This window comes from Pipra filicauda, unplaced genomic scaffold (genome assembly GCF_003945595.2).
Source record: "Pipra filicauda isolate LSUMZ 115617 unplaced genomic scaffold, ASM394559v2 scaffold14_size4853619_pilon, whole genome shotgun sequence".
NCBI lineage: Eukaryota > Metazoa > Chordata > Aves > Passeriformes > Pipridae > Pipra > Pipra filicauda.
The window spans coordinates 2764751-2780924 of NW_024103985.1; the positions used below are offsets into that span (position 1 = coordinate 2764751).

Consider the following 16174-nt stretch of genomic DNA (forward strand, 5'->3'; position numbering starts at 1 on the left):
CGCCGCTCACCTTGCCTTTGGCTTTTGGTCTCTTTGCAGGTGCAAGTTACTTCTTCAGGGGCAAGGAGTACTGGAAGGTGCTGGACAGCGAGCTGGAGGCCCAGCCCGGTTACCCCCAGTCCATCGCCAGAGACTGGCTGGTGTGCAGTGACATGCAGGCCGACGCCCCGCAGGCAGCCGGGAGCAGCAGGACTGGGGCTCGCTCCAGGCCGGGGCAGCACGACGAGAGCCGCTCCGAGAACGGCTACGAGGTCTGCTCCTGCACCTCGGGCACGCCGCCCCTGAGGGCCCTGCCCGTGCTCAGACTGACAGCCAGCCTGGGGCTGACAGCTCTCTGGACAGCAGCACTGCTCTGTGCAGCCCTATGACAGCTCACCCCACCGGCGGGACAACACCATGGTGCTCCAGGATACAATTCCATGATGCTCACTGTTGCAAGCAGAAAAAAAAAAAACCAACACATTCCTAGGAACATGCCAGTGAAGGGTTTGAATTCTCCATGAGAAATGAACAGTGGGTTTTGGTTGGTTGTTTGTTCTGGTTTTTTTCCTTTTTAGTTTTAAGGTCTAATAACAGATTTTGAGTTCTGCACCTCCTTATTCCCCCATCCTGTTAAAGATGAGAGCAGCCTAACGTTGAATTTAGAAATGTTCCATAGAGATGTGTTGCTCTGGATGTTCAAACACAGCAGACGAGGGAGGGGAGAGCTGCTGGGATGGAGTGGGGACAGAAGAGGTGCTGCTGAGGCAGCGACATCCCGGCGGACAGGCGGCGAGGCTGCGGGCGGGAGGTGGTGGTTATGTGCTGACACGGTGTTCACATCCCATTGGATGTACTGGGCAGAGGGAAACTGTGGCTCCCCTAAGATTAACAGCAAGGCGATCGTTTCACTGTCAAACCTGCTGTGGTCACTGGTGTCTGGGTAACCTCTATCAGTGTCTACAGGTCAGAAACACCTTTGCCTTCCAGAAGGCAGCGCCGCTTCTCTTTGTATCCGACTCGTTGGAATTTACAATTTCTCTAATAAACCTTGGCTGCCTACACGGAGATCTCCCAGTCCTGTGCCAGACCAAGCCTGCCACCTGCAGTGAGGTGCTGGCTGCTGAGGCTCTGAGCAGCCTCACCTCTAGATGAGCAGCAACCTTGCTGCGTGCAGCTAAATGAGATGCAATCGCACCCCTTACCCCAGGCTGACTCGTGCACACGAACTCCTGCTCTTGGAATTCCTCTGTCAGGTTGGATTATGTTTGGGAGGGATCAAGATGTATTGCATTCATTTGTGACTCTTCCATACCTGGCTGTGCTGAAAAGGATGAGCTGGAGGGGGGAGGGATGCTGCACAGTCAGCTTCAAACTCCTCTTGATGCCTCTGCTGGGAGTTTGGAGTGGCAGAAGCAAGGTCAAGCACTGCATTGGGATGTTCCTGTTTGGGTTTCTTCTTCAATGCTAATCAATTTTTCTGCTGTATAATTTTGGTATCAGAGTCCTTGAAAATGGTGAGCGAGAACTTGTGCTAAGAGCTGTGACAGAGATGTCAGAGAGGTCAGGGCCCTTCAGACTGCTTTTGTCAGGGAGTGCTAAAGGAGTGTCATGGGCAGCAGGTGTTGGGACACACTGTTCTTCTCTGCCCTGCTTCTGGAAAGCTCCTGCAGAAATGTCTCTGGCTGCCCTGCCAGGTCCTGGGGGAGATCTGGCAGCAGGCACTGTCACTGTAGGACCCAAGGCTGCCCAGAGCCCCTGGTGCCAGCCAGGGCTTTTGCCATGGGGCCAGGTGTAACACAAAGCCCCCTGGGGCACAATGGGAAAGGCAGAAGTGTACAGTTGCCTCCTGAGAGAAAAAAGGGGTCACCTTGAGTTTCCCTCTCTGCTATTTGCATTTTTAAATAGTCCCAAGCATTCACAAGGTGCAGCTATTTTCAGGATGATGTGCTACAGTGTGATTTTAGGGGTCATCAGTCAATGGAAACATCCCATTAAACCATTAAATATCCTTTAAGAAAAATACAAACCAGAAAACCTCAGGCATAGCAGCTCCCTCTGCTGAGTAAAGCTGCCTCTGGTGTTCCCACTGTACCGGTCCTGCTCTGGTCTGAGCAGCTCCCCACCCCACCTCTGCCTGCTGGGCCAAGCACAGGCTGCTAGAGCTGTGGGAGATGGGCAGCTCCTTCAATTCACACCACTTTTCTTCCTCTCAAGTCATGAAGACACGGCTTTTAGTCCTTCAGTCCTAAGGATTAAAGTGGAGTGACACTGCATAAATATCAGCATGTTACAGGTTCCTCTTGGAGATGCAGCCAGGTAGGGGCACAGCATCCCAGGGAACACACCCTCTCTTTTTTATTCTCTCTTTTTTTTCCTTTGTATGTGTGTGGTTTTTTGTTGTTGTTGATGTTGGCTTTGGTTTTTATTTGTTTGGGGGATTTTGTTTGGGTTTGTTTGGTTGGTTGGTTTTGTTTGGTTGTTGGTTTTGTTTGTTTGTCTGGGTTTGTTGTTCTGCAAAAGAACTATCCAGAAGCTGCACATGAGGGATCAGAGGAGGCAGGGATGTGGCTAACACTGCTCCCATGCCTTCTCCAGCCAAACCAAGGAGCCTGTTGTGGTGACAAGGACCAGTGGCTCTGCAGCTGAGGTGATGCAGTCACTAATAGGTCCTCAAGTTAAATAAAGTTTATTTAGTGTGGGGGACTGTGATTTAGAAATAAAGCCTGTGGAAAGGCTTTCAGTGCACCCTTCTCTCCTTCAAATCATGCATTTTGATGATCAGAAATGGAGTAGGAATCGAGGGAGGCACTGCTGCTGCTGGACAGCCCTCAGGGAGGATGGAGGAATAAAGTGGGCAGCACCTAAGAAGCCGCTTTCAAATGACAAAGCCATGGTAACGCCTGGATTTTTAAAAAAATTAATGACATGTCATCTCAGATGACCTGGGATTTAAAAACTTGAAAAACACAATAAAGCTATTGAGAAGAGCTGATTCAAACCATAAGACAGGCATGTGTGCTGTAAAAAGGTTCCTGCCTCCCATAGCACCCTTACAGCTGAGAGGAAGAATCTCAGCCCTTACCCCAGAGGGCTTTTGTAAAATGGAACTTTCTTCCTTATTAAGAGTGACATTCCTCTTCTCAACCCCCAATTTAATCCAAAAATGCCCTTTCACAGCTGTGGGCCAGGAGAGCAGGTGGTGGGGAGCAGCTCAGGTGGAGCTGCCCTGGATGATGACCTATATCAGAAGGTGGGCACATCCTCCTGAAGCCTTGCTGCAGGTCCTAGATGTGGGGCTCTCTTTTGCTTCTCAGATGCCTGTTTGGGACAGGACAAATACCAGAGCTGCTTCCAGCCTTGCAACCTTGATTTTTTCCATCCCCTCTGCCAGGTGAGCGTGGTGTACGAGCTGGGACTGAGCCCAACGCTGCCGTAAGCAGCAGAAGCAAGCCCAAGGGATGTTTTGTCCAGGAGAAAGGGTCTTGTCCTGGATCTCTGTGTCCCAGCAGTTCCTGGTAAGATGGTGCTGTAGATTGCTTTACTTGTTTCTCTGAAATTCCTGGACAGGGGGAGCTGACTGGCCTCATGGGGCTTGAACAGGCAAGGGGAGGGATGTAGGACAGCCAAAAACAGGGACTGTGTAACTGAGTAATAGTCTATAAGAAGACCAGCTTGGGCTAAGAATAGGAGAGGGTAGGAAAGCTGGATGGTATGCAGAGGATTTCTGTAGGCATGTGCTAGGGCTGTAAATGGGGCAGCACAGGGGCTGTCTCTAGAGTGTCAGCAGTACAAGTGACTGCTGACCTTGTAGCACTAACAAAGCTACTCTAAGAGCTGCCAGAGCACTTCCCTGTCCTCCACCCAAACTTTTGGTCCCTGGTTTAAAAAAACCCCTCTGGGATTTATGATTCTGTCAGCAGTGAAACCCTGACTCAGCACTAGGTTGCCCAGCTCCAATGGACTTATAGCTCAGTGGTGTGGAAGGGTCTGGGGGTTTTGTTTTGTTTGGGTTTTTTTTGTTGTTGTTGAGTGTTTTTTGTTTGTTTGGGGTTTTCTGTTTATTTAAGGGCTTTGAGCTTGACTGCACACCCAAACCAGTCAAACAAAGTGAGATCCAGGCCTGACTTCCACTGGGGCAGTGATCAGTCTGCTATCTTGCAACAAGCACAGTTTGGCAGGGGCAGAGCTGCACTGGCAACAGGACCGCTCTGCTGCAGTGAGGACAAGATGTCACAAGCTTCCCAAGGAACTGTGTCAAGATTTATGGGCTATGCTGCTCAGGCAGCTTGTCTTTGGGCTTCATGTGAGGAAACACAGATCCTGGGCAGAGGCATTATCATCCCAGATCTGCCAATCCAAACTGAGCCAATGTGGAAACCTTGGGAGCAAGAGGGTTTCTTGCTCCAGACCAAACATGTGGTCTGTTCTTCTCTATCAGAATAAGAGGAGGGTTTGGGGGGCAGCACAAGTGGCTCGTGGAATCCTGTTTATATGCAGAGTCCCTCCACTAAATTCCAAAGGGTAGAAATGTTCTATTTTGCTTCCCACCCAAGCTGTACTGCAGAAATAGCCAAGCCAGGATGGCCCCTGGCATGTTCTCCCTGTGGAGTAGGGCAGTGTCATGGTTTGAGATCTTGGTGGTCACAGGGCAACTCAGTGACAGCATCTTCTTCCTCTTTCCAGCCTGAGAAATTGATGGTTATTCTGGATTTGAAGCTGGGTTTGTCTGGGGAACAGAAAATTGTGATGTTGGCCCATCTTCATGTGACAGCTGCCTGTCATCAGCTCTCTTAAAGTACCATGGCCATCTCATGTCCTGCAACTCCTCTGCTCCTGGGGACTCGCCCTCCTACTCCACGTTTATTTGGGTGACAACTCCCCACTGCACACCCGCCCCAGCCCCTGTGTGCCAGCAAGGCAGCACTGCTATGGGCTGGGTTTGCTTGTTTCCATAGTTGCCAGGTAATGGAATAGCTGTGGCCAATGAGGGCTTGCTGTGACAGAGCTGTGCTCCCGCCTTGGAACCTGTCTCTGAGCAGAGCTCACAGGGAGGGGTTCCCACGCCAGCGTGGAACTCTGCTCCACTTATTTGCATCGTGGTGCTTGAGCTTATCTGGAATGTCATCATTCCTAACTGCTCTAATTTCCTGAGCATGTAGAAGCAAAGGGCTCAGTGTTTTACAGCAATTATCTGCCTTCACCCTCCCTTTTACTACTGCTGTGTTCATCTTCCTTTTTCCTCGTCTGCTGCCATGAAGTTCTCCCTTCCCACTGGGAAAACGCACAGGTTGAGCTGGAGTTGGTTGTCTCTTAGTAAAGAAGATCCTGGAGCTCTGCAGGCAGCAGTGATTAGAGCTTCTGGTGTCTCTGTATGGATGACCACCACCCATCAGAGGGCAGCATGACCTCAGCCAGGGTCACGTTTGGTCAACCTCCAATAGTCTGACCTGGGAATACGCAGTTGAGAGAAAGCAGGTGTGGAATGACCTGGGAACATCTGTGGAAGGGAGATCTGTGTGATGGGATTTGACAGGTGTCTGTGGTGCTGCTTTAAAATATCTGTCCAGATGTGTCTGCTGGGCAGCAGCAGAGTTCCCAGGTGAGGAGACCATGAGGACAAGTGGAGCAATTTGGCTGGAACTCTGGATGTTCAAGTGTGGTTTTATCCTGTGGTACCCCTGCAAACGAGTGAATTCCTGCTTTTCCCAGCTCTGTGCCTCAGAGGAGTGCAGAAGTTTGACTTCCCAGAGAGGAGAGAGTATTTCCAGTACTCAGCAAAAGGGGGCATGGCACTCCCACACCCAGTCTCCCTCATATTCTCCCTTCTGTCACAGGGGGATATAAGAGGGGGACCATGAGTTCCTGTCACATGAGTGCAGCTTGCAGTAGGTCTTATCCAAAATCAGGACATGGATCCTATTCTAGTCTCATTAGAAACAATGCCTTGTGTAGGCTGCTGAGTCTTCTACTGGAAGAGAGGGAGCAGCTCATTAGGAATGCACTTCCTTCATCTCTGTTGGCTGTGGAAGGCTTTCATGGTCATGTACCATCAGAACAAACAAGTGAGATCAGAAACCCTCTAAGCAAAAGCCATGCTTGGGTGAGCAGAGCTTTGCAGGGCCCATGCTAATCCTGCTTTACAAAGCACGTATCAGACACTTGGCACCTCCTGCATTTATAGGAATGAAGGAAGTCATGTCCTTATTGGCCTCCATCTCCTTCGGGGGTATGGATGGGCCCTAGCTCTCAAAAGCTTTTCTCCCTGTGAGCCTGCCAGGGGAGCAAGCTCATGGCTGCCCTCAGGAGCCTGTCTAAATAGTTCTGGCAGCATGATGTAGAGGAGCCTGGCTGTTATTCTTACCCCTTGGGTCACTCGAGGTAGCAGTGACGTAATGGAAGAACTTTGCTCCGCGTGCTCTGTCGCGGCAGCTCGTCTGTCGGCTGCCCCGCTGAGATCTGCACCAGAGCTGGTGTTGTGTTTGTCATGCAGAGGGGGATGGCCCCAGCGTTGCTCCACTGGCAGAGGCTGTTGTTTCTCATTAGGAAAGTGAAACATGTTCCTCTGGGCGCTGCCAAAGGCGATCTGTCCACCCCGCTGGGAGCCAGCGCAGGTGTCCTTGCCTCCCACGTTACCGTGAGCGCAGGGCTTTGTGCTTTGCCCTGCTCTACCAGTCCCTTTGGCATGGGCAGGATGGAGTGGCTATAGCTATGTGAGCTGGCACCTCTGCAGATCCTGAGCAAAGCCATTCAGGGGTAAAGTCTCTCCTTGCTTGAGTATCTGAAGACTGGTACGGGCTGACTTGGTAAGTGCTTGCCAGGAGATGTTGATCCTTCAGCAATTCCTGTCTTCTTGGGTCCTACCAGGAGGCTGCCAAGAGAAATGGTCTTGACAAATACCTGAAGGGGCTGCTTTACCAGCTCGGAAGAAGTATCCCAAAGCACGGGAAGTGCTCTAATGCCATCCTGAGCCTTGCAAACACAATTGAGGCGTTGAGTTTTAATCTGACCCTGCTCCCTACGCGCTTGCCCGTGTCTCTATGGGTGAACAAACAAACACCAGCCAGCAGGCTCTGCCGACAGGCAGAGCTGTGTGTGTTCCTGCCCACGCTATCTCAGGTTTGTTTGGGCTGGGCTGGGCAGGTGTGCCCAGGGGAGCTCTGGGGCTGTACCTGTGCAGCAGATAGCAGAGAGAAGGTGCCCTATTGTTCTCAGCCTGGAGTCAGGGCTCTCACCTCGCTTGAACCCAGCTCTGGGCTGTGTTGGCAGAGATGGATGTGAAGAGCTCTGGTAAATGTTAAGCAATAATTCAAACACGTATCTGTGAATATCCATCCTAGCACCGAACTTCTGAAATGGGTATTTTGGGTGGCTCTTCCCAGCACTGCAGAAGAGCAGCTTGTGCTGCTGCTGTGTCTGGCTGAGCCCATTGTTATGGGCAGAGCAGCAAAGACAGTGCTGATATTGGATTTTCTCCTTCACTTCTTGCCTTTTGAAGCCATGATTGCAGGGCAGATTTAATTTGGCTTTTTTTCATGCCAGAACAAATGCCTAGGTGCAGTATTTGGTATTATTTAGTACTTAGCAAAACATGCTAGATTAAGGCAGTGAGAGAAACGTTGGAAGTTAATGCTAATCTTGCCTTTTATATTGATTACAAATTATGTCACTAGGGACTCATATTCCAAACAGGAGACAAGCAGCCCCTTGTGATTGCTGGTGAAATCCAGTGCCAGAAGGGAGAGGAGAGCAGCAGCCAGCTGGGGAGACAGTGCCCTCACAAGTGCTCCTCGGCTTGTCCCAGTGCAAGTGCAGGTCCCTGCTCAATAACCTCTGTGGTGGGGGTTTGACTCCAGGCCTGTCTTCTGAATCCTTTCCTCTGTGCTCCCAAGCTTTGCTTCTTGGGCTGGGAGCCAGGGAATCAGGCTTATCAACCACCAGACTGTTTGTTTTTCCAGCGGGTGTGTAAATTGTGCCGTTGTTATCAGTGAAACCAGGTCCACTCACGGCCTTCTGGGCTGCAGGCGGTGCAGGGCTCTGATCTCCTGCTCCTGTGCTTTTTGAGGGTGGGGGAGTTGCTTGAATTTCCACAGCATCAAACACAAGGTGAGCAGCGCTGTGTGTTTGGATTTGTAGCAGATGCGAAGGTGGTGGGACACACAACTGCATGGTCATGCAGCCAGGGCTGCCAGTGGTCCTGCCCTTACTCTGAAAAAAGGACAGGAAAATGCTGTTGTTTTGAAGAATGCTGTTTGTCTGGTTAAAGGTGTGCTGTGGTCAAGTGGGATGTAACAATGCTGAAGCAGTTTTGAAGAAGGTCCAGGTCTGGACCACCAGGATTTTTGCTCAGATCTGGAGCAAAAGATCTGTATCTTTTGGTGGTTGGTTCAGTTCTGCTCACAGTCCCATAAACAGAGGATTTACCCGTGGGAGACTCTGCCCTGTGCTGCTCTTCATGATCAAAAATCATCCTTGATCTACACTCTGATAAGATTCCAGGAACCAACTCATCCTGCCTTGATAAAACTGCCTGTTCTGGTGCTCCATCCCTGCACACCTGGGCACAGCCCTGGAGCAGCCTCTGCCTCTCCTGTGTGCTGGATTTGGCTCATACCCAGCTCTGTCCCTGTTGCTTCTCCCATCCTAGCAAAACCAAACACAATCTGCTCGTGTGTGTGCTGCAAGAGCCCTGCCAGGAACAAAGAGAAGTCCAAATATTTGTATTGGGTTGTTACTCTTTCCATTCAAGCAGTAAACGATAAACTTCAGCAGAGTCTTTTGGTGCCCAGTGTGGGATTTCCACTGTACTGGCTCCAGCTTCACAAACTCACCGAGATGAAACACCTACAATTAACAGCTGGGTTTTAACTTGAGCGATTGGAACATAGCCTTAAAAACCAACCAAACAAAAAACCTGAGACAAATCATCAGGCCATCCCTGTGTCAAATGAGAAGTATCTGGTCTTTCTGTGCAGTTTCATGCAGAACAGCATTTTCACTCTGAACTCTGGAGCTCTGCTAGTGATTTCTGTCCCAGTGCCTGGGACACAAGCTGTCAGTCTGCACACAAATATTTCAGAGCTGCCTTCCTTTGGAAAGTTCCAAGCTTAAAGCCATGTGGAGGCCTGAGTTTCTTTGGGACTGAAGCATTTGGGAAGCTGCTGTGCTTTGCTGCTTGGTAAATCCAGGAACAGATTGGTGAGACAGCCCCAGGCATGAGCTAGCTCAGGAAACAAGCTAGTTTGGTATCACTGAACCTGTTCAAAACTCAGGGTAAAGGAAGGAAAGGCATAAACCAGCCTTATGGGATTCCATATGCCAAGATCAGTAGCAAAGCATTACAAGGAATGCAACCATCCAATGCTCTGGCTACAGCGATGTTCTGTAGGTTAAAATCTGTCCTAACACACAAGGTAAGCAGCACTCAGGGCAATAACTGAGATTTGCCCCCCTGCTCTATCATACTAAAATAGATGTTGTACCAGGTAGTCATGAGTTGGATGTCTGCAGTTCAAAAAAAACTAGTCCCAAGGAAACCCACACTGCTCTGTCTGTGGGGTCTGCTTGGCTCTGTGCAGCTGGGGGTGTTGGTTCAGGAGCAGGATCCATGGTGGAGGAAAAAATAGCAAGATGTTTCTGCCCTGGGGCTCAGTTCAGAGCAATAGGTATGATGTGCTGATGGCACTTTGGCTATAAAATAAACTGGGAGTATCTCTGGGATTTTTTTTTTTTTTTGGTAGGATATGCAAGATGTTTTCATCAATTCTTGCAAAAAAATTATCCAATCTGTGGCAAGGCTTAATCTCTAGCTAGATGGACTTTCTCAGTAGCACAGGCCTAGAGATCTCAATGTGCTCTTTGTGGATTCTACCTTTTTTCTTCTTTCCCCCATCCCCCTTGGTCTTTTTGTCTGTATTACTTGAGATCTTCCACAATTCCCAGAAAGTCACAGGCTTTCCTGGGATCAGTCTGGACTGGATAACTACCTATGCTTGACAAATTCTGATTGCTTTCTCAAGTTAATTAGATATTCCCTATTAGTTCTACCATGAGTTTTCTGACTCAGAAGTTTCTTATCAGGAATTGATTAGCCCTGAAACTTAAAGGATTGACTCTTCAGGCTTAAATACTGCCTATAATTACCTTCCCTTTGTGCTGTACTTTGGTTGGTATTTCTAGTGTTTCATTTTACACAGCAGACAGTACTAATATTATAACATCAAGTTAAATCACATCTACTTTGGGTAACTGAAAAGCTATTAAAAATGTCAAGAGCTTCAGAAAAAAAACACTAATGTCAGAGGTGGAACTCTTTCTGGCTTCCTTTTTTATCCTATTCATCAGACACAGCAGAGACAAGAGGCACTGTTTGAGTCTGCTTCAGCTGCTCTCTGTATTTCCAGAAAGGATCCATTTTGGCCTCTTTAAGCTCTTTAAGCTCCCTCCTTCTTACTTAGGTCACTTCTGAGATCACTGAAGAGCTGAGGAACCTCCCAGTAGCCTGCTTCTCTAAGGGCTCTGTCCTGTTTTGCTTCTGGGCTCAGGCTGACACTTGACAGTCATGCCTATTGGGGCTGTAATAATGTATATATTAAAATGTATATATTCCAGGCAGAGAGTAGAAGGTGGGTAGGCACTATATTGTCCACATTAGAAATGCTTAAATTCAATTTATTAGCATAGCCTGACCCTAATCTTCACTGAGTGACACCTTTGAACAGTGGGTAGCAAAGGGCTAAATCCTTTACTGCCCCTGAGTCTTCAGCACTGGCAGTTGGTAGAGGTCAAGGACACAGATAACTCTGCTAAACATATTTCTTTTTCAAGATAAATGAAATACAGGTCTAAAACAAACCCTGTGCCAAGGCTATGTATGCATCATTGTCTATTTAAAAACAGTTGATTGATAACAGTTCTTGCAGTCAGCACAGGGAGTTCTGTTGGAAATTTTCTGGAAAATACATGTACACAAACCTGTTACAGTGAAGTGTATGATAAGAGGATTTACTCTTCAATGAAGTTAGAGGGCAAACAGCAAAGAGGCCTTGATTTTTCTGGCTAACAAGGAGAAGGAAAAAAAACCCCAGATGTTATGTAAGGCAGCAATGTATAAGCTGGTCACTTTGTGTAGTTACAGAATAGGTTTAACGCTGCCTTTATTCATCGCTCATTGTGAATCTGGAACATTTTCATTACTCATGTTCTCCTGAAATTTTTCATCTCCCCTCCCCTGCTAGAGGCAATTAAGGCAGGAATTCTGGCAGCCTTTTTCTGCCAGCCCAGTGGTTTTTCATTGCTGCTTGCAACCTGTGGCGCTCCAGTGAGGGGGCATTTGTGTTGGAACAACCCAACACTGGCAGGGCTGCCCTTAACAGCTCCAGGGCTCTGCGAGAGGAGAGCCACGAGTGGCAGGCTGGAATGTGGAACATGGTGTGCTGCTCAGGAGCTGCCAGCAGGGATGCTGGGTAACTGCTGGGATGACCAGTGATGCCTCCACCTGGCCCAAGCCAGGCTGATGGCCAGGGACAGGCAGGACATTTCCTGTGTGAGGCAGAGCATGTGCCTCCTGGATCATGAGGGAACTGGTTGAACGATTAACAGGGAGGACACTTGATCCCCCGTGTAACAGCAGATCCTCTGTGATTCAGATAAGAGCACGCTCATGTTGTCAAAATGGTGTAATTTGCTCCAGGGCCTGTTTGTGCATGGTCTTTCTAACTGAATCCAACCACAAGAATTTCTCTGATCAAATTAGACAGGTTGGTTGGCCGTGGGTGGGTCTGTGGGTGGCAGTTCTCATCCTCAGTGACAGTGCTGACTTGCAGTGCCTGATAATGTTTGTCTTTTCATTGTTCCTGGCATATTTTTCTTATATATACATATATATATATATTTATTTAAGTGGGGCATCCTCTTCAGATATGGGGCACCTTCCCCTGAAGCTCTCTGTCAGAAAAACTAAACCTCCCATCCTCAAAGACCTGTTCCTCTCAGCTCTCTGTCACCTGGGATGATCAGAAGGAATATGCAAGCATGGGAGGGAATGAGTGTGCATCTTGCTATGGCTGCTGCTGCTCGGGTCCAATGGCTTTTTCTTGTGTCAGAGTCACAGGGACAGCTCTTCTGTGCCTTACACAGCACACTGTGCTCACTCAGGTATCAGCAGGTTTCTTTTTTATCATGGCCTCAATTTCTTGTCCTGTGACACGTTAAATGGATGTCACAATGATTACACATGTCTTTCAAGCTGATTCTCCTCCTAAGCATGTTGGCTGGCATTACCCAGCTCCTCTCCTGGTGCGAGTCAATGTAATTAGAATTGTTTCATCTGGCTGAGTGAGGCTCCAGGCTCCTATAGGGGTGTTACAGTAAATTGAGAATGGTTGAGTAAGGTCTTAAAACACACAGCCTGAGGATGATGAGGGGCTTGGAGTTTTTCATGAAGTATACTACATTAGTTTAAAAGATTAAGACTGTTGACAGAAAAATCTGATTCTCAGTGTAAACCCTGAGATCTGAAGGAAGTTGTGCCAAGCACAAATCCTAGTCTTATAAACCACAGGATGTCATTAAAAATAAACAAGTTTTCTTAAAACAAATAGTTCCAGTGTTCCTCTCTTTCCCCTAGCTGCCATTTAAACTCTATTCTTTTGCTGGCTTTTCTCCTCTTTATCCATCATATATAGCTTCTGAAGGAGAAAATCTTGAGCATACAGTCAGTATTGTTGGAATGATATGCTATTTAAACCAAACTGGTTGTGATGTTTTGAAAGCAGAAATGTATTGCATTGCTCCCTAGACTTAGGTCTATAGTATTATATCTCCAAGAGAACTCAAATAGGCCATTAGGGTCCCAGAGATGGGAAGAGTCAGGCTGAGAATGAATGCCAAATTAAAAATAAAAGGGCATTTTCTATCCTCTGTAAGTCCCAAGTGGACAAGCTTTCCAGTGCCAATTCCTTTGTGTTCCTCTGGAATTTACACATCTGACCAGCAGGATCCCAGACCCTCCTACGGCCTCTGTTACTGCAGTCAATCACTGGCCCCACAATATTTAATGTATTTCATCCTCTCTACTCTGCAATTCCACCCACCCGTGTTAGAGGGAACAGAGAGGTCTGTCTGCATGACTTAATTTACCACCATGATTATGTTGTTGCTGATGCAGAGGTGCCCAGAGCTTCCCAGGAAATTCATCACAAAGCAAGGAGCACGAATGCATCCAGGACTTTGGATATGTGTGTGCAGACCCCCTTTCCATGCCCTGTCCATGGGGCCAGGTTACTCTTTTTACACTGTTGAGCAAGTGCATAACCTTTTGGCTGAAGGGGGGGCAGACAGCCTTGTCTCCTGTATTTTATCTTGTGGTTCATTTATGGCTACATTCTGGTTTCCATGTATTTGTATTTTGTTTATTTGCACTAGAATGGAAAGGAACTGCAATTAAATACAAGCTGGTATTAATAGCTTGTTGCATGTGGTTATGCTTTCTGTAACTGGATTATACTAATGTTGCTATTCAAGCCTCGAAGCTGCAAAAAGTGTCCCATCCTAATTACATAACCCCAGCTGAGGTCCCTTGGTAATAAGTGAATGCATAAAACTCTTCCTGATGAGTTTCTCACGAGTCAGAAAGAGGATGTTGGTATCCTGCTTATTATGCCATGTTAATTTTAAAAGGCTCTTGTCAACCAATAACCCAATAACTCTTCTTCCCTCTGGGTTTTGTCAGGTTAATCCCTGAGTCATGGAATATTTGACTACGAATTCATGAGTCATGGGAAAGCACCACGGCCCTCATAGTTCTGGATGATCTTGCTGTTTGGTACTGCCAGGTCAAGTGTCTTCCCAATGCCTGGATGTGCATCACAAATGCATCCTGCAACATTTTATAGTGTCAATAAAATCAAAATCCTCTACTGGGAAATATTAGTGTTAATCTGACTTATTAGCAGAACAATTCTCTGGGGAGAGCATTAGCGATGGACAGAGAATTCATAAGCCGGGGTCATCCTTTTTCCTCTTGCTTTAATTCAGATATTTGTTTTTATTAGTGAATGTGCCTCATTGCATTTGACAAGGGACAAATAGCAAATGCTGAGCTGTGTACATTTCTGGTCTTTAATTGGACATAACCATTACCACATTAGTTGGTAACCAAAGTAGTGCAGAAATAACGATGAGAAATTAGGTCTTCAAAGACTTTGTCATTTACACAGATAAGGGAAAGGAAGAGACAAGTCTAGGGGACTGAATGCCTAAATACTTCTCAAAAATGCATCTCTGATTTGTCAGGCAAGAAGTTAACAACTACAGACCTTTGATCCCAGGCAAGTGCTTCATCTAAACTGTATTTTGGGCAATTGCTCTGTGAATTCATAGAGCAGAAAGCTCAGATGTGCAAAAAGAGAAGGAAAGAAATAATTTAAAAAATCAGATTAAAAATAACTTATTTTATTATCACTTTGTCCTTAGGTCTTCCTCTTTGCTGTGGAGCTATAAGTGCTGCAATATAGATATGGGTGGGTCTGACATCTTAGCAGAGCAGTTGTTTTTATATACTTTTTAAACGGGTTTGAAAGCACTTAATACTAAAAAAACCTTTCTGATGCTCTAGTGGAAACTTTTCTTGCGTGCCACTCATTGATTTGGGCTTCTGTGTGGGCGAATTGTCCCTCTGGCTTCCTAGAAACACACAAGGACTAGGGATCACTGCTTTGGAGTGTGGCAACACAGGTACAGATCCCAGCTGCTGCAACCAGCAGTGGCCAGGCTCAGCTTTCAAGTTCCTGTGAGCAGCCTGTCCTTGTCAGGTGAGAAAACTGATAACAGGTCCAGAGGAAGAGCCTGAGTATTTTTTTTTCCCAAGTGATCTTTCTTGGTATACATAGGGGTGACAATTTCTAAGGAGAGATTTAGGAGTAACTGCTCGTCTTGGGCTTTTAGGGAGAGAAACTCTCAGCCTCTGCCCAAAACTAGAACACCAAAAATAAACCACAGAAATGGGAAGAGAGCTGGGCATGACACAATTTGCTTCTCCAAGGACACGATTTGTCCTTGCCTGTGTCACTCCTTTCAGATGTTTGCCCACCCTGATCCAGGAAGGCTCCAGCAGCGATAGTGCTCGGCTGTCTGGGTACCCCACTTCCCTTCTGAACTCGTCAGCAGGGGGACAGATCTCCTTCACAGCTGCTGATACCTCTTATGCCTTGTCCTATCTGCTGTGGACATTCCTCGCTGTTACAGCTGTTATTTACACATCTGTAAATGAAGGAAGCTATCATTTCTGCCCAGGCTTTACATGGGGTGAGTAAGGCCTTGGCTGGACCAATGCCTACTTGAAATTGTATATGCTACTGGCCAACTTGAAAACACAGACACCTCCAAGCCACTTAATCATAAAGAGGAAAGTTTCATTAACAGTCCCTTCCCAAGGCAAAGCTGAAAGCTTGCTGGAAGCAGTTGGGAATCCCAAGTGAGCTGGTCCCAGGAGTAGGGTGCTCCTGGCCCGTGCCTTCCCTCCCCCTGGGCACCAGTGCTGAGGCACCAAACCCTAGAAAGAGCCCAGACAAAAAGAAAATGCCTGAGAATGCCATGTTTAGGTTGTTGCATGTCTTGGACTTCCCAGGTTCATGACAGAGAGGAAGAAGTGAGTATTTCTATAACCCTGCATGTTTCTGTGGCTCTTTGCTGTAATCCAGCAGTGAAAGGGTGTTAAACCTGCTCTCTAAGTGGCAGGTTTTAGAGCAGGAAAAACAACAAAGGCCTCTGATTCATAACAGGACAGATACAGGCTTCTCTGGGAAGTCACTGCTGACTTCTAATATTTTAGATTTCATTGGTGATTTTTGTCTTAAGGCTGCTTTTAAGAAGGTCAAAGACACCTGAGGTGATAATGTGACTTCACTGTCAATCTGGACTGCTTTAGACAGACTTTATTGGGCTGAAAGGTTCTTTCTGACCATGAACTTTAGCTCTCTCCTGGAGAAGATGTCATGGCCCCTTCTCATCCATCCCACCATGGCCATGCCCTATCTAAAAAGAAGCCCAGGCTGAGAGCTGAGCAACCTTCTTCTGGCTTCCTAAACTATGACTCCATAGATGTGAAAGAAAAGTCTTCCTCATGCCATGAGGTGAGTGGTTATTTTTAATGCAGAGGTCTCCAAAGCCAGGGCTGGTGCCAAAGCACGTTGGA

At 47.4% G+C, this 16174-nt stretch overlaps 1 protein-coding gene across 1 annotated transcript in view; it reads left to right on the forward strand.

The window, feature by feature from the left end:
* The window catches only part of MMP17 (matrix metallopeptidase 17), a 58134-nt gene extending 57085 nt beyond the window's left edge, over positions 1 to 1049 (forward strand). Inside the window, exon 10 of the mRNA XM_027733160.2 lies at positions 40 to 1049. Within this exon, the coding sequence (XP_027588961.1) occupies positions 40 to 368 (329 nt within the window). The 3' untranslated portion in view covers positions 369 to 1049. The remainder of the gene's footprint in view (positions 1 to 39) is intronic.
* The last annotated feature ends 15125 nt before the right edge of the window (positions 1050 to 16174 follow it).